At 47.7% G+C, this 25,927-nt stretch overlaps 1 protein-coding gene across 4 annotated transcripts in view; it reads right to left on the bottom strand.

Moving 5' to 3' along the window:
• The window catches only part of Slc7a1 (solute carrier family 7 member 1), a 74,855-nt gene that overhangs the window by 14,434 nt on the left and 34,494 nt on the right, over positions 1-25,927 (bottom strand). For all 4 annotated transcript variants that reach the window (XM_005317066.5, XM_078016177.1, XM_040281632.2 and 1 more), the window contains 4 exons: positions 10,529-10,912; positions 7,175-7,333; positions 4,578-4,752; positions 211-332 (listed from right to left, as the gene is read on the bottom strand). In XM_005317066.5, the coding sequence (XP_005317123.1) occupies positions 211-332; positions 4,578-4,752; positions 7,175-7,333; positions 10,529-10,898 (826 nt within the window). In that variant the 5' untranslated portion in view covers positions 10,899-10,912. The remainder of the gene's footprint in view (positions 1-210; positions 333-4,577; positions 4,753-7,174; positions 7,334-10,528; positions 10,913-25,927) is intronic.

Below are 25,927 nucleotides of genomic sequence, written 5' to 3'. Positions count from 1 at the left end.
CCAGCTCTGTCACTTATGTTCATGAGGCAGTTTCCTGGCAGGAACTGCCACTCGAGGAAGTGATAAAGGGGGTGGGGGGACATCAACAGGAATCACAGATCTATGCGTTACTACTGGGCAAAGAGCCGCAGGAAGGGAGGTGTCACGTCGTGTTGGCCACGGGTGGCATGAGTCCCGCCTGCCTGCTGGGGGATCCCGGCGGGGGCGTACCTGTGGTGGCGATGCAGTCAAAGCCCACGAAGGCGTAGAAGCAGGTCGCTGCCCCCGAGAGGACCCCAGAGAATCCGAAGGGCATGAATCCACCCATGTCGACTTTCCCTTCTTTTGTGTCACTAGAAAAAGAGTCAAAGATTAGGCCACCTGGGGTGCAGTCTGGTACAAGGAGTGGAGTGTATCTTCTAAAGAAAAGTGACCACAGACTGTCCCCCCACCACCCTGTTAGACCCAGGGCTTCAGACCCCCTTGGGCCACCATCCTTAGGTTGGGACATTTTAACTCTGTGGACAGCAGGACTCTGTTTTTCCGAGTCCAGAGCCACGATGGTACACACTATCCACCTTTCCAGAAGCATCTTTTATGAACTGACTTTGGGAGGGACAGGCAGGGAGTCCAACAGGAAACAGGAAGACTCTAGCCACTGCGGCTGGTCCCATGCCCTCCTCCCCAGACCCCCAGAGAAAGACATGAGCAGCCAGTCAACTGCACTGTCCCTGTCCCAGGTCCCCTAGTTATCAGTACTCTCAAAACAGATATTTTCCTGGAGACTAAGGTTAAAAAAAGTGAATTGTCCCTGTCAACCCTAGCATTTCTGAGGTGCCCCTATCCACCAGGTCGTGAGCTGCTGACATGCCCTGAATAAAAATGAAGGATGTCATCACCCTTGATGGTTGCTTTAAACAACTGGGAGGCGGGGCACCGGGAAGGCTGAGGACCCCATGCCAGGGAGGAGGAGAGCACAGGGAGCTGCATCATTACTAAACCCCAGAGAGACGGGCAAACAGAAGGGCAACGAGTGGCCGAGCGCACTGTCATCCAGACTGATGACAAAAAAAGTGTGGGATAGAGGAAAGGAAAGAGCTCTGGGTGATGCACAGAGGGAGGAGGCAAAGACAGCTACTGGTTCCCAGGACTGTGGTGGGGGGCACTGGATGATCCCTGAAGCTGAGGGCCAGAGGGTCAGGTGGACTCCTGGAGCCGTGAGCAGAGGTGAACCACTGCAGCTGTGGCCCCCGCTGCACCTGCTCCTCAAACCCCACCTGACACTAGCGAGGCCAGATGCCGGGACACCATCAGCTACAAACAGGAGCAAGGTCCTGCCATTCAAAGATCTGCAGGGGACGCTGGCAAGTAAGACCGACCACGCACAAAACAACAGAGGAGAAAGGGAAGGAATAGGACGCACGCTCTGGCACTGGATCGTGTTTGTGAAAAGAAAAACCAGAAGCTTACACACAAAAAATAACACAAATGACTCTCCACTGGGGGTGGGCAGGAGAATGAGGCAGATGAAGAAAGGAACGGGAACAAGATTTTTCAATGGAAATCTTGACATTAGGATACGTGAACCATGGGATTATTTTACTCCAAAAGTTAAACTCAGCTTTTAAGTTTGGGTGTTCCTGGTCCCAGGGGCACAGCAGGGACGGAAACATAAGCACAGAACCCGTTCCACGGCGCCTCAAGCCACAGCGATTACAAGTATTTTCAGAGCCTCCTCATGTACCATCAATTATTAAACTGGCACATGCACGTGGGGCGTGGGTCCATGCGTCACTGGCACTGCCACCTTGGGTAAACAGGCTCATGGGGGTGTGAGATACTGCCACCACTGCCACCTAACCAATGGCAGCTGGTGACCAAGAAAAGCTACACCCAGGCCTCAGTGCAGCGTCTGTCCCTGGCAGTCTGGGTGACCAGCCTTCCTGCATTCCACTCAACGGGCTACTGAGAAGTGAGAAGGAAGACAGTGACAACGTACGGGTCTGGGCCACTAGGTATCACCTTCTGGTATCCCAACATCTCCCTGACACCCTGACATAACTGTTGGCTGTCCCTGACCGGGACATCTCCCACTTCTTCTACATTATTTTAGTGGGCCACATGGCCACTCGGAATCGAGACTGTGCACTTCTCAGATCCTCCAGCTGTAGGTGCAGTCACGCGACTGTGTTCAAGGACATCAAAGCAGACGTGGTGTGCACATCTTCTGAGAAATGCCCCAGATGAGGGCGGGGAGGGAGGGTGCTCTTCTCCTTTTCCTTTCTCCTTCCTGCTGCATGGAGTGGGAGGAGCAGCCATTGTGGGCTCTGGGGTGGTCTTGGAAATGTGGGTCATGGACAAAGCGATGAAATGGAGGAAGTGGATTCCTCATCCAAGGAATGCAAGATGCTGGACTGACCATGTCCACATGTTGACTGCAGAAAGCTACGTCTTTATCTCAGGAAGCCTGTGTGATTTTTCCACCGTAACAGACACCACCCAACAAAACCTCAGCAGACTCCCATGTGGCCGGGATGAGTTCGGGTTACTTCATGTGTTAGCCATTTCCAGGACACAGGGTAAAGCCAGAGGATGCACAAGTCAAGGCGGCAAGGAGCTATCCAGACAGAAGGTGTCACTCCTGTCCCAGACCCAGAGACCGACCAACCTAGGCTGGAGGGCTTTCCTACCAGTCACAGAAAGAAAAGTCATCAGAAAATCCTCCCAACCTCTCACTCTGAAGCTCCTGTGCCATCCTTTGGTTGGGAAGAGCCCCGTTATTTCAGTGGGACAAGCAATTTCATGCAAGACTTCATGGCCATTGTCCTAGACACAAATCTGCAGCTGGAGATTTTAATAAAACAAAAGAACCAGCTCTTCTGCCGGCCTACAGAATTCCACTTCTTAAAGTGACTGGTCCCTTGCCACCCCAACTGCAGTGTCCCAGGTCTACAGTTGGAACTGAGGAGCACCACCCGTGACCAGGAGGCCAGGGCAACAAACACTTCTCTGTCTGGAAGACCAGGGCAGTTCATCATCTCCAGGGCAACCAGAGAAGGATGACCCATGAAAGCAATACCGTGGCTGACACAGTCAATCTCTTGATAGAAATAATAAAATTAAATTTTGACTAGCAACCAAGAAACAAGAAGAGCCCTCTTCTGACCTGAAAACAGGAACCAGCAAAATATGCTCTCAAAGTTTTCAAAGTCTGCTATGATAGTACTTCAAAGCATATTTTGAATTAGCTTTACTCCACCCTGAATTAATAAATTTGGTATAAATACGGCTCTGGAATGCTGGGGAATGATATGGTAAAAGTCCTTATTCCTCTGTCATAGTGTTTGGAAAGGGAAGGCTGATTTTTATTGGAACTGATAACCACATAATAGCAGCATTAGTGACGTTTCATGCATCTCATTCAACACCTCCCTGTGCACATCCAGTAGTCACACATCACACTCTTGCTGATCAGACCCCTGGCCCTTAACCAATGACCAACTTGGTTTGCGTTAATGCCGAGGTCCTGGTGGGACATAGTGTTCTTCTGCATTTCTTGCAGCTAGATGTGGCCACCCACTAGGTCCTGCCAAAGGAATGTGACAGAGTGACATGTGTCTTCTGTGTCCATCCTCAGAAGCCCTAGGCACACTCTCCCCAATCCTCTCTTCTCCCTTCTGGAAAAGTGGGCTCATGCTTGTGCCCACAGCAGTGCACTGACCAGGCAGGGGAGGACAACAAAAGACATTACTAGGGATGACAGACGGGACAGAAGTCTGGGCTTCTAAGCTGGCCAGCCCCTGCAGGAATGCTCACAAAAGGACCTGGCACCTCAACGTAATGACGTAAAGCTACTGCCTATGAGGAAGGTCTCCACCATATAGCAGTTGAACCATTAGCCTTAATGAAAACAATCACAGATAAAACCAAACTCTTCTCCATCCTGGGAGACTAAGATTCACCTGAAAATCTCTAGCAGAGGATGAAAAAAGATACATTGATTGTTTGCCTTTGTTTCCTAAATAAGAGCTGGTTGGGGAGGGCTTCCTGGGTGGAAGCCAGCTCTCCACCCACCTTCAGCTCTGGGCATCCGGAAGGGCAAACATCAGGGTGCTGGGGCCCTCCTGTGTCAGGGCTCGGCAGCCCAAGACAGATGTGAAAGAGAGATCCCCTGATCAAAGTTCCACATTGATGATATTATAGGAAGGTGTTTCGAAATAAAGTGGTATCACCAAGGAACCGCAGAGAAAATCTTTTGAATATGAAAATTCACAGGTTAGTCTTGTCAGCAAAAATAAGGGAAAAGATTAAAGAGTCTCACAACCACCCCGGACTACATAAATTTGAAGTTCCTCGTCAGGCAATGTTCTGTCCAGGGAACAAACCTGAGCAGAAACTCCAAACATGCCCAACACCCTCAGCTCCTTCACTGTAAAAAACAGCAAAGCAAAACACCTTAACAAATTCAGATGATGTTAGTTTTGAAAGGCAAATATTATCTTAGTCAATTACATCCCCAAATATGTGTGTGTGTGTGTGGTGTTAAACACCAAATATGGAGAACTGCCACCTGCCAAGAGACGGGAGAAATGACTCACTTGTTGTGATGGGGATTGCAGGATGAATTCCGGATATCCTCCGGTGTCAGTTGCCAGTTTTGGATGGATCCTTTCACAAATCCTGACACCACTATGAAGCCCAGGACCAGAACATTGATACAAGTGAAAATTTTGTTGACCATGGCTGACTCCTTCACCCCAAGAGTTAAAAGTCCTGAAAAAGGGGACAGAGACAACTCTTGAGTGTGTTAACCACACACTAGGTTAAGTCCCCCCAGAGACAGGACAGGGACCTAAACAATCAAAGTCCAGGCAGTGCTTCTCCAGATACCCAAGTTGGCTTGGCTTTCCAGACCCTCTTGGGAACTGAGCACCCCCACCACGGGGCATGACAGGGCCGCAGCGATCCGTGTCGAGCAAGCAGAGGACTGACAACCTGCACGCCAAGTCACTCCCGCTTTGGGGAGAAGAACAAACGATCTGCTGGAGCAGAGTCTCACTTTCTCTGAGGAGATGCCGTGCTCCGGAGAGTTTTTCAGATGACAAAAATTATTCGGATGGACTTTGGGATGTTAGCCATGCTGGCAGGAACGACCATTTGTGGTTTTGGAACCACGGACACAGATGGTTCCTCGTTGGACTCTGGATATAAAATCATGTCTAAGCTAGACCAACTGCAGCTGGTAAACTCAGACTTTAAAGACAACAAAATGAAACAAACATAAAACCGTACTGAGTAAAATAAAACAGCTCAGGGACCTCACGATAGCTCAGGGGCATCATGACGGCACTGTTTTTGAGGCATGGGCTCCAGGACCACCTTAAGGTGATCACGCCATCTGGGGACTTCCATGGTACTGTAGTTTGGATCTTAAGCGTCCCTGAAAGCCTTATGTGGCAAAGGATTGCTCTCCCAAGCAGCATTATTGGGAGTAGTGGAGCCCGGTAGAAGGTCTTTAGGGAATTGGGGTCATGCCCCTGAAGGGCAAATGGGCACCCTAGTCCCTTCCTCTTCCTCTCTTTCACCTTCCAGACATGAGGGAAGCAGTTTTGCTTAGTCACACATTCCCACCATGAGGTTCTGCCTCGCCACCAGCCCAGAGCCACAAGGCAGACCATCATGGACCGAAATCTCTAAAAGTGAGCCAAAAGGACACGTTCCCCTTTCTAAGATGACTATTTTTGGTACATGTGATGGTAACAGAAAGCTGACCAACACACAGGGCTAAACCCTGATGGTCATGAAAAGGGGCCCAGCGCCACTCAACCACCACTCTAATATGAGACTCCTGGCCTACCATGGACACCTTTCATATGTTTTAAAATAAAAATTGCTGTACATATTAGATTGGATTGTGAAATACAGACATTAAAAGAAAATTGAGTAATTAATTACAGGAGGGAGGGGGAAGAGATATCATCACACTCCAATATATTCTTTTAGTGTCCCTCCCTCTCATGTTTATGAAAATGAAAATCTCACTACAGTAAGGCAAACTTATTTTCTGATACATGCTTTTCTGCCAACTGGACCAGAAATACTGCTGAGACTGCTGGTGTGAAATTATTTCAGTTAAGTGGCGTGTAATGGAAGGCATGTTGTTTTTAAAACTCATCCAAGGTTCTCCAACCCCAGATGAGAATCTGTCTGCATTTTAGCCTCACGCTCCATGAAGGAGAACTTCATTCTAGTGGCCAACACACCTACTACCACCACTAATAAGAAGGTGTCATTGCCTGTGTCAAGTAGTATCTGGGATTTTAAAATACTGTAACCATGACTTGTTCTGAAAGAGTGTTTTGGTGGTTGTTCGGTGTAAAACCACCAAGAAGTCTTTAAATGCCCTGACACACCTTGGTGTGACAGACGGAGCTCATTCCTCCACATTTTCCTGGCAGACAAACAACTACTTTTTCTTTTCAAATGGTCACCCACTGGGTCAAAAGGATTCCTATTCCTGAGTCACTTGTACAAAGAACCTTCAGTGCTAACAAAATCTCACTCCATGAACAGTTATAGTCAATACCTTACATTCTTTCTTTTTAACACTTTTCATTAGTGCAGTTTAGTTTTATGTAGTAGTGGGACTCATTATGCAATATTCACACATGAACATAACATAATTCAAAAGACTTCATTCCCCTCTCCGCCTCCCTCCCCATCCACTTTCTACTGATCTTATTATAATAATAATAATAATTATTATTATTATTTTAAACTACTGCATTGTAATTATATATAGAAATAGGGTTCATTGTGGTATATTCTTACATGGACAAAGCCCAAGATTGTCTTTTAATTAAATGGCATACAATTCAATGGCTATTCGACAGGCCAACTCTGTGTGAATCTATGAGAAGCCATTAGCACAGGGACAAATGAACAGATGTCTCCATGCATTACCAAAAAAAACAGGTGGGAAGTTGGATAAAAAGACAAGAAAAAAAAAAAGGAAGAAGGCCAGGGGTATAGCTCAGTGCTAGAGCAGCTAGAGCACTTGCCAGTCATGTGCAAGGCCCTGGTTCCATCCACAGGGCAACAAAAAAAATGGCAAAAAGAAGAGAGACAAACTTAACAAAAGCCTGTCCTCCACCCACTGCACCAGCCCCATGTCCCTGTCAAGGTGTGGCTTTACCTGTTAAGATGAGGATTATAATCACAGCAAATATGTCAGGGTTCTCGGCCAGCACGCCGGGGGCATTCAGGGCCATGTGCTTCCGTGAGAATTCCCCAATCGGTTTGCCTATCAGCTCGTCAAAGGTCGCACTCCAGGCTCTCGCTACACTTGACGTACCTGCCACAAAGCACATGCGGTAATTCCAGGACAACTGTCAACAGAATGTGCGTCATCAGGCTCAATGTTCCCAGCACCAGGCAGGGTCACAGTCAGCGTGCTGGGACCTCACAACAGCAGCCTCACCACAGTAGGTACTAAGCCAGAAGAGAGGCTCAACCAGCAACTGGAGGGAAGGGGAAAGTGTGAGAAGGCTTCCAAGGGCCTGGAAAGAAGCATGTGTGGGCCTCAACGCAACATGCATGCAGACCCTCATGTTCACATGGTCATCTTTGCAACTATGTGCCCTGGTTCACAATGGCTGAACTGAACAGTATTTCAGCTTTACAAGGGGATGAAAGCAACATGCGTTCCGCAGAAACTACTTTGAAGATTGAATCTGCATCTTTGCGGGATCTCGAAACATTTGGTGTGGTCCTCTGCTTCAATGCTGGTCAGCAACAGTGACCACAGCTCCTGGTCAGCCCCATGATCACAGGGGGACACAGTGAGACTGCAGAAGACTGGGCTGCTAAGCTAGGATGTTAGAAGGATGACCTGCATTTTCAGGTTATGATATTTTCATATTAGCGATGGGTTGATCAAGGTGAACCCCACTGTAAGTCAGGAAGCATCTGTATGTATAGTTGAAACCCAGCGTATGTTTGCATATATACATATGTAACAATAAAATTCCTATAAAAAAGTAGTCACCCCTACCACCTAAGAGGCACTCTGACAACATTTGTTCAATTTTATTTGATTTCATTAAAAAAAGAAAATACTGATGACAACTTGAGAAATTGATTGCATGATGTAGTCTTGGGATGCAGCAGGCAGTCTGCTTAAGAAATCCTTTTGCAGGAACCCCCTGGCAGCAGGGCTGATGGTACCTGCACCCCAAGATCCCCTCTACAAGGACAGCATTGAAGGGGGAGACCCCATCTCAGGAGCAAGGTCACCACTTATCCCAGGGCAGTGCCACTCGGGGTCTCAATCTGAGTTCTTACCACCTGACCCAGAAGCCACAGTGTCCCACCATGCAGGACCATAGATGAAGCCCCATGCATCTCCATGCATCTCATGGCCACAAGGAACACAGACACAAGCTGCACCCCAAAGGCCAAGAGCAGCTGGCTGCTTTCTCTCTCTCTCTCTCTCTCTCTCTTATTTAATTCTAAAGAGAGTCATTGCTTTTCCACTAGTGTTTGTCAGGAAATGTCACTAAAATTCCAATATTTGCATATAGTATTTTCCTTTACTTTCAGGGCCTTGCCAGTAACTGGTCTGAATTATCCACAGAATTTTTCCATAGTGATCTGCACAGGATTCAATTTCATTACTTGGTTTCAGTATTTTTCCAACATCTCAAAAACGTAACCATGCTTCTTCATCCTAAATAACAACTTATTATGAATTCTGCTTCTGAAGATCACAACCTAAATGAAAAGATTTGGTCTCACTGTCTCCCCTGTACCCCTAATGAGGCTAGATCACTGCATTTGAGCTCCCAGACCCCACCCTGCTGGATGCCAGGGACTGCCCTGGGCTTTCTTCCCAGCCCACCCACTTCCCATTTCTGAATCATGGTTAAAAAAAAAAAAAAAAGTTGGAAAATTTGCCCTTCCCCAATAGCTAAAGCTAGGAATAAATTTCCATAATACATGCATCAGCCTTACACAAGCAAATAGCACTTTGATAAAGACTCTTATTTGTTGGTCTAGAAGCAGTAAACACTTCATGCTCAGTGTTTTTGTTTTATGCCCAGGTAAATCCTCTGAAAACATAACAGTCCTTTTAAAATAGCTACATTGTCACTGAGAGACTGCAGTGTAGTGTGAGAGCCATTTGTGGTTACAAGTTTTGATGTTGCACTGAAAAAAAAAAAGAAAACCATTGTGAATTTTATTTTAGAATTCAGAAGAGTAAGCTCTGCTGGCTCTCAGCAGATACTCAAAAGAAAGAGAAGGTGCTCCTCAAAGGGCCTGCACATTGACCTCTGCCAGCTGGCCTGGTGAAGAAGCAGTAGTGTCCCTCATGCAGAGATGAGGCCACAAGAGTCCCAGAGGGCAGCACCTTGTACAGGTTCCCAGGAGAAGGACACAAAGTGAGCCAGGAGTCACAAGACTCCACTTACCACATCTGTTTCTTTGAACAATATTAAGAGAAAGTTTGTTTTAAAAAAGAAAAAGAAGAACATTTAGTGGCCACCTGAATTTCTACTTTTGTGAAGTGACCATTCATATCCTTTGCTTACTCTTATATTTAGGTCTTTCTTTTGCACTGATGTGGTCACCTTCAGTTGTGATCAAAACACCAAGATCATGAAGAGAAGTAAAGCAGTTTCTCCTACCCCATCAAAAAGATTATATGTTTGGTGGCTCTGCTTGCTGGGTGGTCATGTTTAATGCTGATGCCCAGTGAGAAACAGGTTCCCTGGAAGGACAGAGGGTCAGAGGCGACACATAATAACATATGTGAAAATGATTTGAACATCTCACAAGGACATCCAATACAACTGTGCTATGTTTATGAATCTATATAATGGTGTGCAACCACTAGCAATAGGACCACAAAAAATGGCTAATATTGAGAAATTAATGTATCCTATTGTATAAAGAGACATACTGCACAAAAATAGACATTTAAATTTACAAATATATTAGCAATACAAATCTGTTATACTCCAGATAGTAAGTTCTTACGAGCCTTATTCTTCCATTGTATCCCGAATGCCCAGCAAAATGCTCAGCACAGAATAAACACTCAACAGACACGGTGCTTCTTAAGAGAAAGAATAAATGAATGAATGAATGAATGAATGAATAAGAGAATCCGTCTCTCTGGGTTCTCAGGTTGAATAGCTCTGCTTTCTTGGTGCTTTTCTCTATTTCTCCATTTTCTTTAATTGGTGATATATTGAATAACCAGAAAAAATACTCAAAGAAACTAAATGACTTTTTAACTAATTAGAAACAGCTTATTAATCCCATATCTCTTGAGTGAAGGGGGTGGGGCTTGGCTTGCCCCTGCCTCTGGGGCAGTTCACTACAGCGATACCCACGGGCAGCTGAACACCTCCCATAAACACGAAAGGCAACATGGACAGCCCTGAAGGGAAGGAGCTCCTGGGGAGGAGCAGCCCGTCTTCCTGGGGAGCCAAGAGGGGCCCCCTGGGGAGCGGGGAACAAGTGGAGGAGGTCTGCCGGGACCTACCGATGATGTAGGAGAGGATCAGATTCCAGCCCGTGATGAAGGCCCAGAGCTCCCCCACGGTCACGTAGCTGTAGAGGTAGGCCGAGCCTGTCTTGGGGACGCGAGCCCCAAACTCTCCGTAGCACAGGCCAGCCAGCACGGAGGCCAGCGCGGCGATCAGGAAGGAGATGACGATGGCAGGGCCGGCGTCCTCACGGGCCACGGCTCCAGCCAGGACGTAGACACCTGCGCCCAGTGTGCTGCCCACCCCCAGGGCCACCAGGTCGAAGGTGTTCAAGCAGCGGGACAGCCGGCTCTCCTCCCGGCTGCAGTCCACCACCTTCCGCCGCAGCATCTGGTGACCAAGTCGGAGCAGAACTTTGCACCCCATTGTGCTGTTCACGTCTGCCAAGAAAGAAAGGGAATAAAGGTGTCTTGTCACTGCTGTGAGTTTCACCCCGACCTCATCTTTTTCTTTTTTTTTAATATATATTTTTTAGTTGTCGGTGGACACAGTACCTTTATCTTTAGGTGGTGCTGAGGATGGAACCCAGTGCCTCACAAGCGTGCTGGGCGACTGCTCTACCCTTGAGCCACAACCCCAGCCCCTGGACCTCCTCTTAATGGCAGGACCACAAGGTCCTTTATGATTATTTCCTGCTAAAATGTTCCAACTCATAGCATTCCACCACTGGTTGTCAGAACCAAGACTCCTTAGGTCTCAGGGCCCCCGAGCAGGAAGTTGCTGTACCCAGCTGCCTTTGCTTTAAAGTCCCTGAGCTTCCATGTTTATTTCAGTTCTCAACTGAGAACTTTCCATGGGCAGAAATTATGCGGTATTGGAAACACAAATTAATGACATTGTTCCTACCTGCAGTAATCATATAAAGGGAAAACAAGATGTCATTTCTGAATACTGTACTGTCACGGAAGACACACCAAACTATCTGATTTAATTATTGAAACCCAGAGGTCTTGAATAGCACTATGTTTCCAGATCTTTCCAGGACCCGTTGAGGTCAAGGACAAGTTGTTTCCACTTTTAAGTTAGTGGAGAACTGGGTCCAGAGCAGAAAAGCACTAAGTTGTTTCAAGTGAGGGTTTTTCATAGCCATCCTACTCCAGGAAGCGCTTCCCTCTGGGCCATGCAATGGCACACTGTGCTGAGTGACATGCACCTGGCTACTCGTGAGAAGGCACGTGTTCACTGGCACGCCAGCTCATGTCATCTGCTGCCACATGGAACACGCTCCACGGGGGCCTCAGGAACACATGGTGGACCTGTGAACTCACAGCAGCTTTAGACTACTTTCCTGTGACGGACAGGCCCTCCTGGCCCAGGCAGGCAGGTGCTACAGTGACACCTTGGTCCTGGGGCAGCGGCCACCCTTGGGGATGTGGAGTTTCACTCCTGACTCCTGAAGGATGCACTCTAAATAGTGACCTCCTCACACAGAGCACAGTATGGAAGGGGGGACAGCTCCTGTGCTTGGAGAACCCTGACAAATATGGCCTTAGCCAGGCCAGCAAGGCCAACATCAACCCTGTGAAGCCAGGCTGAGCATGGGATGTGATGAGGAGGACACTGTACCTCTGGGGTCTGCCTCCCCAAACCCATAGTCCACTGGAACCTTGGGAAAATCACCAGACAAATGACTATCAGGCATTCTACAAGGTAGCTGGCCAGTACTCCACAAAACTGTCAAGGTCATCAAAAACAAATCTGTCAGAGCCACTCTGCCAGACCCTAGAGAGGCAATCTGGGATCCTGGAATGGGAAAGGAACCACAGGGGGAAACTACAGGAATTGAGTAAAGTGTGGACTTCAGTTTAGGTGACAACATGGGTCAGTAGCTGTAACTCGTGCACATCATGACACGAGGCCATTGAGGTACCACGAAATAAACCACTGATTTTTTTTTCCATCTTTATCAGTTGATATTTTACTGACCTAACTCAGCTGCAGTTAAGCCATCGGTAAGCGAAACCCTTTAAACGGAGACCACACATCTGGAAAAGCCCCTATCTAGCCACCTAAGACACTTCACCGCCTGCCCACGCCGTGTACCCTCCCTCCCAGACCTCAGGCTCAGGTCCCTTAGCATTGTTCATGTCCCTGGCCAACTCCAGGTGACGGAAGAACTGGGAGTGGTTCTTCCTGTGCTTCACCTAATGGAACCAGAAGAGAGGGGAAAAAAATCTGAAGATCTGTGAAGTATGAAGCTAGACCGGGGGATCCCCTCACTACAGATGAGCCAAGGGCCAAATAAGGTCACAGTTCTGAAGGCACCAGTGGCCCTGGCTCATTTGGGGTTCCGGTGGGACCGCAGGTGGGAGGGAAATGATATCCTGGTGTGGCAAGGTGGAGACAGGTGGAGGGAAATGGGAGGAAAAGGAAAGAGCATTGTTTGTGGAGCAGCAGCTGAGTGGGAAAATCACAGAATCGGAGTCTGAGTGGGCGCCCAGGAGAACAAGCAGAGAGGCTCATGGATCCAGATGCCTTCAGCAGGGCAATGCCACCCCTCCGGAAGCCCACAGAGAAGATTCTGAGGTGTTCCAGAAAGTTGCCCGTGATGCTTGAAAGAAGTGGGTTTTCTAGGCTGCTGGAGGCAGGAGGGAACAGCAGGAGGTACCGAGGCCCTGCTGCTGCTGGGGCCTGCAGAAGGCTCTGGAAGGTTCTAGCTCTCTTAAAGCAAGCCCAGGAGCTAATTTCTCCTGGAACTGCTTTTTTTCTTTTCACTTGTAGAAGATTTAACCTGGTTAACTCAAATCCAATTATAAATCACAACAAATTGATTAGTGAACAGTTCTGGGGTGGTGAAGTTCTTTGGCAGGAAGGGACAGCACTGCCATGCCACTCAGTGGCTGTGCTGAGAGCGCAAAAACTGTTGCAGGGCTGGGGGTGCAGCTCAGTGGGAGAGCGCATGCCTAACATGTGCAGGCCCCGGGTTCAAGGCCCAGCGCTGCAGACAACAACAACAAAGAAACAAGTTGTAGAGCACTTCGCAACATCACTCTTTATGGCAAGAAGAGTACTGTAAATAGAAAGGAGCGTGATGGGAAGTGGGTGTGGGTAAGCTCCATGTACTTGCACAGTTGTGAATTTGGCTGGTAGAGGTGACTGCTGGATGGACTGACAGACACAGTACCCGCCAGCTCCCTCCTGTCCCAGATTTCATTTCCTCTTAATAATGGGCAGAGTCTAAAAGCCAGATGTAAGCACAGACAACACCACTCGACAGGCTCTGCCTTTCTGTCCCGGGTCCTTTGGGAGGCCGGCCCACAGTTCCCACTCCTTCCCAGAAAGTGTGCTAAAGTCCTAGGCAGGACCAAAAGCTCTAAGGGGCCTGAAGTGGGATTCTTGTTGAGGGGTTCATGCCCCAGGAACAGAATTCCAAGCCTCCTTAGAACAGAATGTAATCCTGGGACCTTGTGTTAGGAATAGATGACCCACTTGGACACGCATGGATGAAAGCACAGAAGCACACGTGTACCCATATCGTCCCCTGCAGATGGCCCGTGCCAGGGAAAGGGCTGCTCAAAGAACCAATTTACTTACCATTGGGCAAACTTCACCTCCACCTTCAAAATGAAGGAGGCAGGTTAATAACTACTATAAATTTGGATACAGATATTGGTTTTTCGACACAAGGTGAAAGGGAGTTCTTTGGTGAGACAACCTTGACCACATGGATGCAGTTCACTTCTCTTGAATAAGCAAATGGTGGCTCATTGTCTTCTGTCCTGCCCTGGGCACTTGGGAAATGCTCTGTGTATCAGTGGGAGAAGGCACAGCAGGGACTCTGACAGTGGACTCACTTTCCATCACCTCTCCCTTGATGACTTCTTAAGTACCTCTTGCTATCCGGGGTGAGGGTGAGCTCAACTCCTTTGAAGGTGCAGGAACAGAAGCACCATCCCCTTGCAGGGTAGAGGGGCAGAGCTGATAAGGGGGAAACATCCATGTCGCAAGTTAGGTGTTCATTTCTACTTCTCCAGTCAGGAGAAAGTAAGATAACTAAGCCTGGGGTTTATTTGAAGAAGCATCCTTTGTGTCTCTTTGGAGGTGTTGCAGAAAACTGTTCTCCGACTGGCATTTTCCATCAGCAGTTTGCACACGTTACTCTTCCGCTCCTGCCAGTACGCCGAAGTTGTTCAACCAACAGTGAGGCAAAAAATCTACACTTCACTGCACAAAACGAATCTAACCATGCCAATCCCGGCAGTGTCAGGTGGAGACAGACTTCCGGCATGGAAAGCTGCAGGCATGCTTTGAAAACATGATCTAGAAACAACGCTGCCCTTTCTTATGGGGAGGGATAATTTGTACAACCGTTGACTTGTACTTCTATTTGAAGTTTTGACAAGAATTCTGCCACACCAAGCGTGTCAGCTGCATCTTAACTGCCTAGTCACCTATTATTAAAGAACGCTAACCTTAGGTGGTATTCTCTTTGAAAAGAAAATCTGTCCCGTTCCCAAAGAAAGTCTAACTCCAAATTTCATTACAGTCATCACTATGTAAAAAATAGGAGTGAAATGACCCAATGAGTCAGGATTTCAGAGAGAAAGATCTTCCTGGGCTCTGTTTTAAAGATTTCTGGTAAGGTGGGCTGTATCCTTGGGGTGATTTTTTTTTTTTTCAGTCTCAAATTTAATCATTGATTCTATCCCTCAAAACTCCAGCTTAATGGCTTGAGGGAAAGAGGGAGGAAAGGGGTCAGAAGCAGGCTGCGAGATCTTATTCCTAAATGTCATCCTTGGAAGAAAACCTTAACCCTGAAATCTTCACTAGGAATCTTTACCAGGTCCTCCAAATGGCTCAGGTTCCAAACCACTAGTTCCCACCAGACATCTGGTAGGAAATATCTAGAGTACATCCTATCATTCCAATGGCAGGGAGAATGCCATCTACATTTGTACTGCGTCTTTGCTGGGTGCTGGCATTCCTGGAGACCCCGAGTCGGGTGTAGTTACCTCCCCTCCCCTAAAGCAAGAGCAGCTGGGAAACCACAGACTTGTCATGTAGGCACTGCCCAGGGGCGCGTGAAGGGCCCTGGAGGTGCATGCAGCTTTTAAAAGCAGGGCCACAGTGCTTAGGATTGGGGGACCTGAACCAGAGGTGATATGAAGGGTCCAAAAAAAGAGCTCTAGGATGCTGGTCGTTGTGGGGGAGGAGAAGGAGAATCGACCACAGGGAAGAGGTGGTGTGGAAGGAAGTGATCTCAAAGCAGGAACCACTTCCCTCCAGATGTCAGGAGGCCCAGGTGCCAGAACTTCAATTTAAAAATATATATATATATCAGGGTGCATCTGGGCCTGGTAGACACCAGGGCAAAGACTGATGGTAAGAAAGGAGAGAAAATGACAGAAGCGAATAAGGTCCCAGGAAGCAGCAGTCAAAGTCACTTCATGGGCAGAAAGAGACTAAGGGAAGAAAGGAGCATGGTCAGCCCCTAAGATTATCAAAGGTTATGTAAGAATTGAGCCAACAGGGATAATTTAAGTGTTCACAAGTCGTTAGTTCTTGACAGAGAAGGTTCAGAGAAAACAAAACAAAGTCAAGTCTTGGGAGCCACTACCTACTGCTGGGGGTGGCTAACAGAAAGACTGAGCGAGTTTAATATATACCACAGGGAAACTCCATTCACAAAGACCCTATTCATGCACAGTGTACAGAAGATATTACCTTATAGGTTAAGGACAGTGTAATTGGGAACATCATGAGGATGATACTCACACAGGCTGAGTAAAATTTAAAATCACTCTGCATGTCATCAAGTGGAAAAAAGAAGGGAAATCCTTTTGTTGGATAATAGTAAAAATTGTGTATAACATACAGTAAAATGTGCAATAACGTAGCCATTAAAAACGAACAGACACAATGGCTCCAGGAATGAGCAGCCAGGGCAGTGGCGTCCAGAGCAGAAGTGTGAGTCCAGAACTCCAATACACTTTAGGTGTATTCTCCTAAACCCCACAGATTGTAGGTAGTGTGACCTCTGGTGCCTGGCATGGGTGGGCACAGGGAGAACGTGACGTCTGAACGGCACAGCCATGGTCCAAGAACAGCGGGAATCAATCCAGGAACAACCGATCAGAGGTCCCAAGACAGGGACCAGAGCAGGGAATCCTTCCTGGATCCAAGATTACCATGAGGGACGTGAGGGACAAGAGGACCCTGCACACACCTGCAGATAACCCCCAGGAAAAGAACTGACAGACCCTGGACCCAGGAGAGAACAGAGCTGAGCCTTAAAGTGAATCTGTGGCTGAAACAGTAATTTGTCTGCCAGCCATTCTCAATAGCTGTAATGTCACCGCCACACACCAGGTCAACAGGCACAGGACCCAGTGGTGCATATGGGGCGTCTGTGGGCGGAAGACATCCAGGCAGTGACTGAGATGAGTCTTCAGATTACAGGTAGTTTCCTTTTTGTCTTTTCCCCCTTGCTGCACTTGTCATGCTGTCTTCAATGATACTTTTAAAATCAGAAAACAACAGTAATGATGAAGAACAACGACCATCTTGGGGCATCAGCCATGAGAGATGTTTCATGCAATGTGTTTTATTTAATCTTCCTGCCACGTCACCAAATAAGCAGTGCCATGTGTTCTAGAGACAAGGATCCAGGCTTGAGCACAACTCAGTAATTCTCAGCCCTGGGCGTGTATCACAACCAGCTGGGAAGGTTTTATAAAACAGCGATGCCAGGCCCCACCACAGATGAGAGCGTCAGTGTCACTCCCCCAGGTACCCACCGCAGGGCAGACAGCCAGGGACAGGTGCAGCCAAGATCATCTTCCTCCCTTCAGAGCCCTGAGCTGCTTTGGATCAACAGGGCCCAAGGGATACCATGGCTGGGTGGGGAGAGGTAGTGTGGAGAAGACGTGGGGACAGATGGCACTGTGTCCAGATGGAGTGGACTGCACCTGCCTCACAGGGGCTGAGCCCCTCACACCCGCTGACGCAATGCAGTGGTTTCCAGGGAAGGCCACATTCTAGTCACTCTTCCGTCCCACAGCCCCTCGTAGGCGGCAGATAGTAAATACATAATGGTTTAATTGGCCAAGATGCAAGTTTCTGCTCCTACAAATGAATATAGACGAGCAAAGATGCTACTTAGCATAAACTCAAACACAGGCAACACAAGTCACCTACAAGGCCTTGACCTAGTTCCCAAGCATCACTATAGTATGCTGATTTTAGGGTATGTGCTGAGGAGTGGGACCACTGGGTAAAGTTCACAGGTGACTTCTACCCTCGGCACCCACACATGACCCTCTTTCCTGCTCCTCTGTGGGGACCAGCTCCAGTCCCTGCCACTCCCCCTGTCCTGAGTTTCTGTAAGGCCCAAATTCATTGTCTAAAACAAGTCACAGTACTCAGGGCCTCAGTTTCCCATCTGTAAAATGGGGATGGTACTACAGGTTGCTTATAAGGACCATGAGAGCGCTTTAGGAAACACTCTGAAAGGCAAAATTTGCTCTCGTTCAAATGCTGAGAAGCATTATTATCACCACACTAGTTCCTCATAATAACTCTTTTCTTTTAAATCTCCATTACAATTTGCAGGTCAATTGTCTCTGCGCCGGGGAAGCAGAGGGCAAGCCACCCAGCGGGCTCAGGGCTCACCTCCCTGGGGCCTTCATTCCTCCGGGCTTGGCCACAGTCACTGTGAATTCCACCTCCTTCTCCGCACTTGATCCTTCCCAATGCTGTTTACCCAAATCAGAGAATGACATAAAAAAACGAGAAGCTGGTGGGAGAACTCCCAGGTGTGCTTTCACAAACACTGGATAAAACGGAGAGCCGATTCCTCCCTGAGCCAACGGGATGTGAGTGAAGAGCACTTTAGTCCCAGGACGGCGTTTTCCACCATCGCGTGGGAGCGCCTGGCGCTGTGCAGAAATGCATGACAGTAACGGCTTCTCCCAGGAACACAGAGCTCCACTGCCAAGTGACTGCCAATCGCACTCACTTTGGTGGCATGTAAATAAACACCCATCCACACACTGTCAAGGGCACAGGAAGGCACGCAGGCCTCCCGAGTACTATGTTGATTAACTAGACTCAGTAAGGCCCTGGGCCTGAGGACTGGGGCATCCGTGAAACAGGCTTCACATCAACTTTGAGCTCTTAATTTAAAGCCATGCTGGATACATACTCAACTTCCCTTACAGTGCATGAGATCAGTGAAGCAGCTAAGTTAGTCCTCTCGTGAGACGAGGAGGGTGGAGCTTAGGTGGCAGACAGATGCCCTCATCACTTAAGTCACCAGTAGTGGGAGGAACAGAGACAGATCACCTAGTTCTAGAAGCCATCACCTATGACAGGTGCCAAACTGACTCAACTTTTTTTGTTTGGGGGATGGTGTGGATAGTTCTGGGATCAAACTCAGGCCCCGAGCATGCTAAGCATGTGCTCTACCACTGAGCTCATCCCCCACCCCGCTCATTTTCTTATAAGCCTGGCTAGTTGCCCAAGCTGGCCGCTACTCGTGATCCTCCTGCCTCAGCCTCCTGAGCAGCTGGGACTACAGGGTACACTGCTGCACCCAGCTTTGCCTCCACTTTGACCAAGCCTCCCCCTGCTGCCTGACAAGTCTTCCTTTTTTGTTACTCTATCTGAAATTCTACAGATACAAGACTGACTTGGGTCAGGTGACAACTTCTTAACTGCCCAACATCCCAGTAAAATGATGTTGCTTACTAGTCACACACAGTGGGCTGAGTCAGTATAACCCATCCACTCCCCTCCTGCTGGACAAGACCCACTGGCTTTGAAGCAGTCTGAGGTTTATTCCAGAGTGAGGAAAAGTGGATAATTTGGGCTGTAGGACCCACCCAGGGATGTGGCAGAAAGTCCTAGAAGGCATAAAGACAGCAGAGGCTTGGAAAAGGTCTGTCGAAGAAAGGGCTGGATAAGGCAGACAGATTCAATATGATGTGGGCCACACTGTGTCTCTGACAAAAACGGGGGAAGTGTCAAGACAGCACACTAGCATCCCTTAAAATAATAAAGGTCGACAAAGAACTCTCTGTGGGGAGTGGGCATCCAAACAGTTGTCACTGGGGAGAAGACTGCAGGTGGTTTTTATTTCTGCACTTTGACAAATTTTTTTCTATCATCAATGTACACTGATGATTCTGAATTAAGGAAAGAAAATTCCTTTAATGAAAGTAAAAACTGGAAAAAAGGAAAGCAGGAGGGTACAAAGAGAAGTCAAAGCCACCTCAAGATTCTGACTTGCTGGGGGTGTACGTAGCTCGGTGGCAGAGCACTTGCCCAGAGTGCACCAGAAAAAAACAAAGCAGCCGCCGCCGCCCCTCGAAGAAGTGCTGATAATAAGTAGCATGGAGTTTTATTACGCTCCTCTGTATATTTGTATAGGCTTCAAAATTCCAAAATTCAATGCAAAAAGAAATTCATTGTGAACTGACCCAGAAAGCCCTGAGGGGATTCTACCACCTACACCAAGCACCCCACCATGTCCCCAAAGCCAAAATAGCCCCAGATGCTGTAAGCCACCACTGCATATTAACTTGAGTTAACTAGTCTTGTGTACAGGATCAGATTGAGCCATATAGAATTGTTAATATTCAATCATTTTTAATTGATTGGATCATCAGGCCTAACCTGACCCCTTCCTAGCTGTGTTTCTAGCCATCGTCTCTGAGCTTCAGTCTGAATAGATGAGGAAACAGTCTTCAAAGTCAACCAGTCTCACACTAGTCTGTACTGGTGGAGGCAACAGGAGTTCCAAAGGACACACTTACGGAAAACCAGAATGGTTTATAGGTTATTCCAAAGCGGGTGACTGCGGAGAGGGAAAGGCTGTTAAGCCACCTCCTTGTGCCGTACACGTGAGCGACATGAACGAACTCTGGGGTTCTCCTCCTAACCTAACTGGGGGGACACAGCACCCTCGGTGGATCCACTTGTGGCCCACCAGAGAGCAGTCAGGTGGGACTGCAGCACTGGCCAGTGCCCAGTGGCCAGTGAGGAGCAGGAGGAAGGGACAGAATGGCCCCAAAGGGGAATCTTGCCCAGCCATCTGAGGGACTTATACCTCTACTTAGAGGTAAAAATTTATTTTAAGGTTTGTCCTTTCTTCGTAAATATATACCTTTATTTTATTTATCTGTTTGGTTTTTTTTTTTTTTTTTTTTTTTTTTTTTATTTCATATGGTACTGGGATCGAACCCAGTGCCTCACACATGGTAGGCAAGCACTCCAGCACTGAGCTGCAGCCCCAGCCCTAGAGGCAAAAATTTTAATCAAAGAAGGGCATCAGGGGCTAGGGTTGTGGCTCAGCGGTAGAGCGCTTGCCTAGCATGTGTGAGGCACTGGGTTCGATCCTCAGCAGCACATATAAGTAAATGAAAAAGTTATGTCCATCTACACCTTAAAATTAAAAATAAAATAAGGGCATCAAAGCAAAATAATACTGTGGCAGGATTTATCTGGTACTGTCATGAAAGACACTGGAGAGAAAAACTGAACCGTAGGACTTCCAGTTGCTTGGTGTTCGACTTCCTTTTCTGGTAACAGATCAATACATTTGCCTCTGAGCGTGATATTTTAATCCAAGTAATAAAGCACCTTTGCACAAGCAAATGCCATGACCTTTTATATTTACCTGCCATTTGTCCCAGGCTCCCCCCCCCATACAGCCCTGAGAGACACATATAACACACACGCCCCTGGTTACCATGGAAATTATCTACGAGGTATATGTCATGCACAAATAATCCTTAAGCAGGAAATGCCATGTTTTATGGTAGGTCTTTCTGGTCTATTCACAACCGTACCTCACTGTTGGCAAAATCTCAGACATTTGCTGCAGAAGGAAAGCATTTATAATCTGAAAGAAATGCCACAGCCTCCTGGCCCAGTTCACCGCCTGGCCTATCTTTAGTCCTCAACCACCACCTGCCGTATTTTCCCAGTCATGAGGTTTCCTCTTTGTGTAACAAACTTAGAGCAGGCGTCCGAGTAGGCAGTAACAAAACAGCTTCTCGTAGAAAGAAGGGGATCTGACTTGTCCGACATTCCTTCCAGATGTCAGGAAGTAAATGCCCAATGACACAAAGGTCTCCAAAGGTCAGAGTATCTGACTGAATGATCAAAAAACAGGAAACACCAAAGGACCAGGTGGAACAGAAATGAACACGGCATTCCAAATGCTGAAGAAATGGGCCCCGCCACCTCCTACTAATGAGATCTCCTTCTTCCACCAAACACTAGACAGCGTTACATGCAAAGGGGCTCTCATCCTGTGACACGGTCCATATTTTAATCATAGGTCACAGGCTGTGCCACCTGCATTGCTTCCTTGGAAGGCTCTGGGGTAGCACCATAGCCACAGATGTCACTGCAAAATGCTACTCAAACTTGAACCTGGAGACTCTCCATACTCAATGTTGCGGACAGTGGATAACTTGACTCTCTTACACTTTAGAGAGCAAGAACAGCATGCCCGAATGACTGCACTATTTTTTTTTTTTTTTTGAGGCTTTTTTGCCTTTCCCATTACGGTGCTCGGGATCGAACCCAGGGCCTCGAGCATGCCAACCCCAAGCTCTTTTACTGAGCTACACCCTTTAAAAGGAATTCTTAAAAAGCTGAAAACAGACTTTCCAACTTATGCCTTAAGTAATACCTTTGATGGTCCCCATATTTAATTTTAAGGTGTAGATGGACATAATTTTTTCATTTACTTTTCTTTGCTGCAGAAAAACCTGCTGGGAAGATATCCTGCCTGCTACAAGTTCACTGATGAGCAAGTCCTTGGACACCCAGGACCACATTTTCCTACACAATGTAATAAAATCAGTTAGACCCTGAGGCAGCTAACAAAGAACAACTTAACCTACCACGCACTCTGGAGCCGGTCACCAGCCAGCAGGTCAGTGATGGCCCAAGGACCGCTATGTTGGCTGGAGGAGAAGTGGGCCTACAGAGCTGTGAAAAGTCTTAAAAATCAGGATTATTGTAGGAAAAAAGAGAAAAGAATGAAATAACTTTTTACAAAAATAGACAGCGGATGGGAACCGCTTTTCAATCTATATTTCAAGGAGCCAGGAAGGGTGATCAGCAATGGATAGCCCTCAACATGGCCCTGGGACCTCACCTCCTAATTTCCCGGTATGGGTGGGGCCTGCGGCTGGCTTCAGACCTAGAGAACATGGCAACGGTAATGGGCTGTCAGGACTGTGGTTAATCACATTACACCAGGCTCCAGCTTTCCAACAGCCTCCTTACTGGCTCAATGAAGCAAGCAGCCACGCTGGGAAAGCCCAGGTGACAACGAGCTTAGGGCAGCCTCCAGGTTAGCCAGGTTAGGCTCAGACCTACACCATGAGGAAATGGATCTGGCCAACCACCTGAGGGAGTGTGGAAGCAGATGAGAACCTCAGGATGATAATCAACAGTCAACACCTTGACCGCAGCCTCTTGGACCCCAAGCACAGGCCAAGCCATGCTGATTTCTGATCCACAGAAACTGTGAGAAAATAGATGCGTGTGGTTTGAAGCTGCTGCAATGGAGGACCATTGTACGTTTCAAATGATCATGTGTGATCATAAGCAAGTGTGCAATTCTTCTCTCCTTAACCCTCTCCAAACTAAACCCCAGAGCTCCAACTTTCTTTAAGGGTCTCTGCTTCAGGGCAAATCCTTACTTCACCTAAAACTACCTTTCTTTGGTTAAGGTTCAGTGATCTGAATATAATTTTCTCCTTCTAGGAAAATGGTGTATATCAAATGGCTGTTGTTTCATTAAAAATAAATCGTGAAGGTCTCTATCCTGGGCCACCACTTGAGGACTCACAGGAGGTACAAAAGATGCAACCACACCTTGTCCCTGTCCTTGCAGAGCTCACAGACTAGAAAGAAGAAAGCAACTATATTTATAAGCATCCATCTGGTGAGAGATAGAAAGGCTTAGGCAGCCAGTGCAAGATGGCGCGTGAGGAGGCTGGTGCAGGGCCAGGACAGAGGAGCATGGAGAGGGTCTCTGATGAGGTCCACTTCCTGCCTGATGAAACTGCTCATGGCCACAAGCAGAGGACCCAATCAGACAGACACTTCCGTACTGAGCTCCTAAGCTGGGGACCCAATAGAAAAACTAAAACAGACGTACAGAGGGGGCATGGATCGATAGTGGACAGGGGAAAAGATAAGGAAAGGAGGAAATTCTAGAGAATATAAAAAGAAAAGACCAAAATGCCCCCAAGGATTCTCAGCTCGGGGCCCCTTCTCTCCAGAGAAGTCTGTCTCTGTCACTTTTACAATAAACCTGCTGCTTGCTTGCTACCTCTGTGTCCCGTCCATCTTTTTTTTTTTTTGCAGAATGAGACAACAAACCCAGCGCCCCTAGATGGTAACCCCTAGATGGTAACACAATAGATAATTATTTTGCACCTACTGTGTGCTCTCCCCTCCTAGGTGCTGGGGAAGTAGCAGGAAGCACAGGTGAAGCTCTGTGCCCTCCCAGCCAGAGAAGACAGAATCCGACATCCAGTTGGGCTTTGCCCTCAGAAGTCAACGTCCAGCCCTGGTGTCAGGTAACATGGAGGATGTTCTCCAACACTCCATTAGGACAGCAGAAACACATCTGACTGGTGCAGCCAGGGCAAGCAGCAGAATGAACCACTCTAATTTAAGCACTTTTACCAAATAAGCACCTCAATTAAGAAAGAAAGAAAGAAAAGGACCCTGGAGGCTCACAGGGTCCAGTACACAATGGCTCAGTCTAGGCAGAACATCCTCCCACTTCCCCATTGGCCAGGATCTAATTTTACCTACTGTCTCTGGGAAAGTGCACCTGGCAATTCTGCACCTTTGTCTCTGACATTTACAAGGCTGCAGCAGCCTCATAAACAAGGTGCCTACTTATAGCCTAATCCTCCCCGGAACTGGAGCTTATGGGAGGCCCCTCCTCCTTCCCCCTTAATTCTCACTTCAAGGCAGCCCCCTCCAAGTTACTCACATGTGGCAAAGGCCACTGGCTACATCCCCCACAAAGTCCTTCTGATTACAGACTCAGCTGGGGCTGCTGATCCTGATTATGTAAACATTTTTAACATAGCAATGGACGGAATTAAGGACATGAATGGCCACAAACGACTGAATGAATGTGTGGGAGAGGAAGAAGGGTGGGATGACACTCCTTATAGACATGCTCCTGTGCACACCAACACTCTACCCCATGCTTTGTCCTGACTGAAAAACCTTCGAGATGATGACAATAATGATAGTCTTCATATTCAATTTTTAAGTTTAATAGGAAATAACCAGAGCAATAACTTTTAAAAATATGTCTGTGGTGGAACCCTTTTTTCTACATCCTATCTTGCACCCCAATACAAGACTCAGATAAAACTGAAGCGACTGTGATTTAAAGAGAGATGGGGGATGAGCAGCCTCCCTGGCCAGCCTTGACCTCCCCAGATCTCATCGGCATCACCACCGTGACTGAAAGATTCGACAAGAACAATTTTAAGAGGAGGAAAGTTTATTTGGGGCACATGGTTTCAGAGGTCTCAGTCCACAGACTGCCACCTTCATTGCTCTGTGCCTGATAGAAGGGTGTGGCAAAGACGACAATTAGAAAGCAAAGAGGGCTCTCCTCACAAGGGACAGAATACATACTCCAAAGGCATGCCCCCAGGGACTTTCTTCCTCCAGCACACCCTACCTATCTACAGTTACCACCAGCTCATCCATCCAGTGGGATTAATGCATTGATTAGGGTAAGGCTCTCATCACCCGGTGATTTCACCTTGAAACTTTCTTGCATTGTCTCATATGTGAGCTTTTGGGGGACACCTCATATCTAAGCCATAACACTGCCACATTCCCCACTCGGAACTCCCAGGCTCAAACAAACTGAGCTACAGCAGCTTCTTGTAGCCCTGAAACCCAGGAACCAGCCAGTGTAGAATTCTTCAGTGAAAGCCTGAGGAACAGCAAGAATAGTACTTCAAAAGGAAGGAAATTGGAGCTGGCCCTTGACCTTGAGATGTGCAAAGTCTCCAGAAGTCAAGAAGGAGCACCCAGAGCAGATGCCACTGTGCTGTGCAGAGAAATCAAAGGCTCAGAGCAGCATGACACAGCACTTGCCAGGCACCTGGCCAGGACTGAGGAGGGGACAGCCTGAAGCTCCTCCTACTCCCAGAGCGTGCCCTGGTGACCACTCTTGCTAGAAGAACTTGTCAGCTTCGGGGCATCAAGAGTTCTGTGTGAGGGAAAGGCAGGGCTGTAAGACACACTGATGAGGAGGGCAACCTGTTTCCTGCTGTGTCAGTGGGGACCAAAGGACTCAAGAAGCCTGAAGAATTTTAAAAAGAAGACAGAAATAGGGGTGTGGCTCAGTGGTGGAGCGCTTGCCTGACAAGTGGAAGGCCCCGGGT

The sequence above is a fragment of the Ictidomys tridecemlineatus genome, chromosome 6 (genome assembly GCF_052094955.1).
Source record: "Ictidomys tridecemlineatus isolate mIctTri1 chromosome 6, mIctTri1.hap1, whole genome shotgun sequence".
Taxonomy (NCBI): Eukaryota; Metazoa; Chordata; class Mammalia; order Rodentia; family Sciuridae; genus Ictidomys; species Ictidomys tridecemlineatus.
The sequence above is the reverse complement of the archived record's forward strand: the minus strand, read 5'-3'. Positions and strand labels throughout refer to the sequence as shown.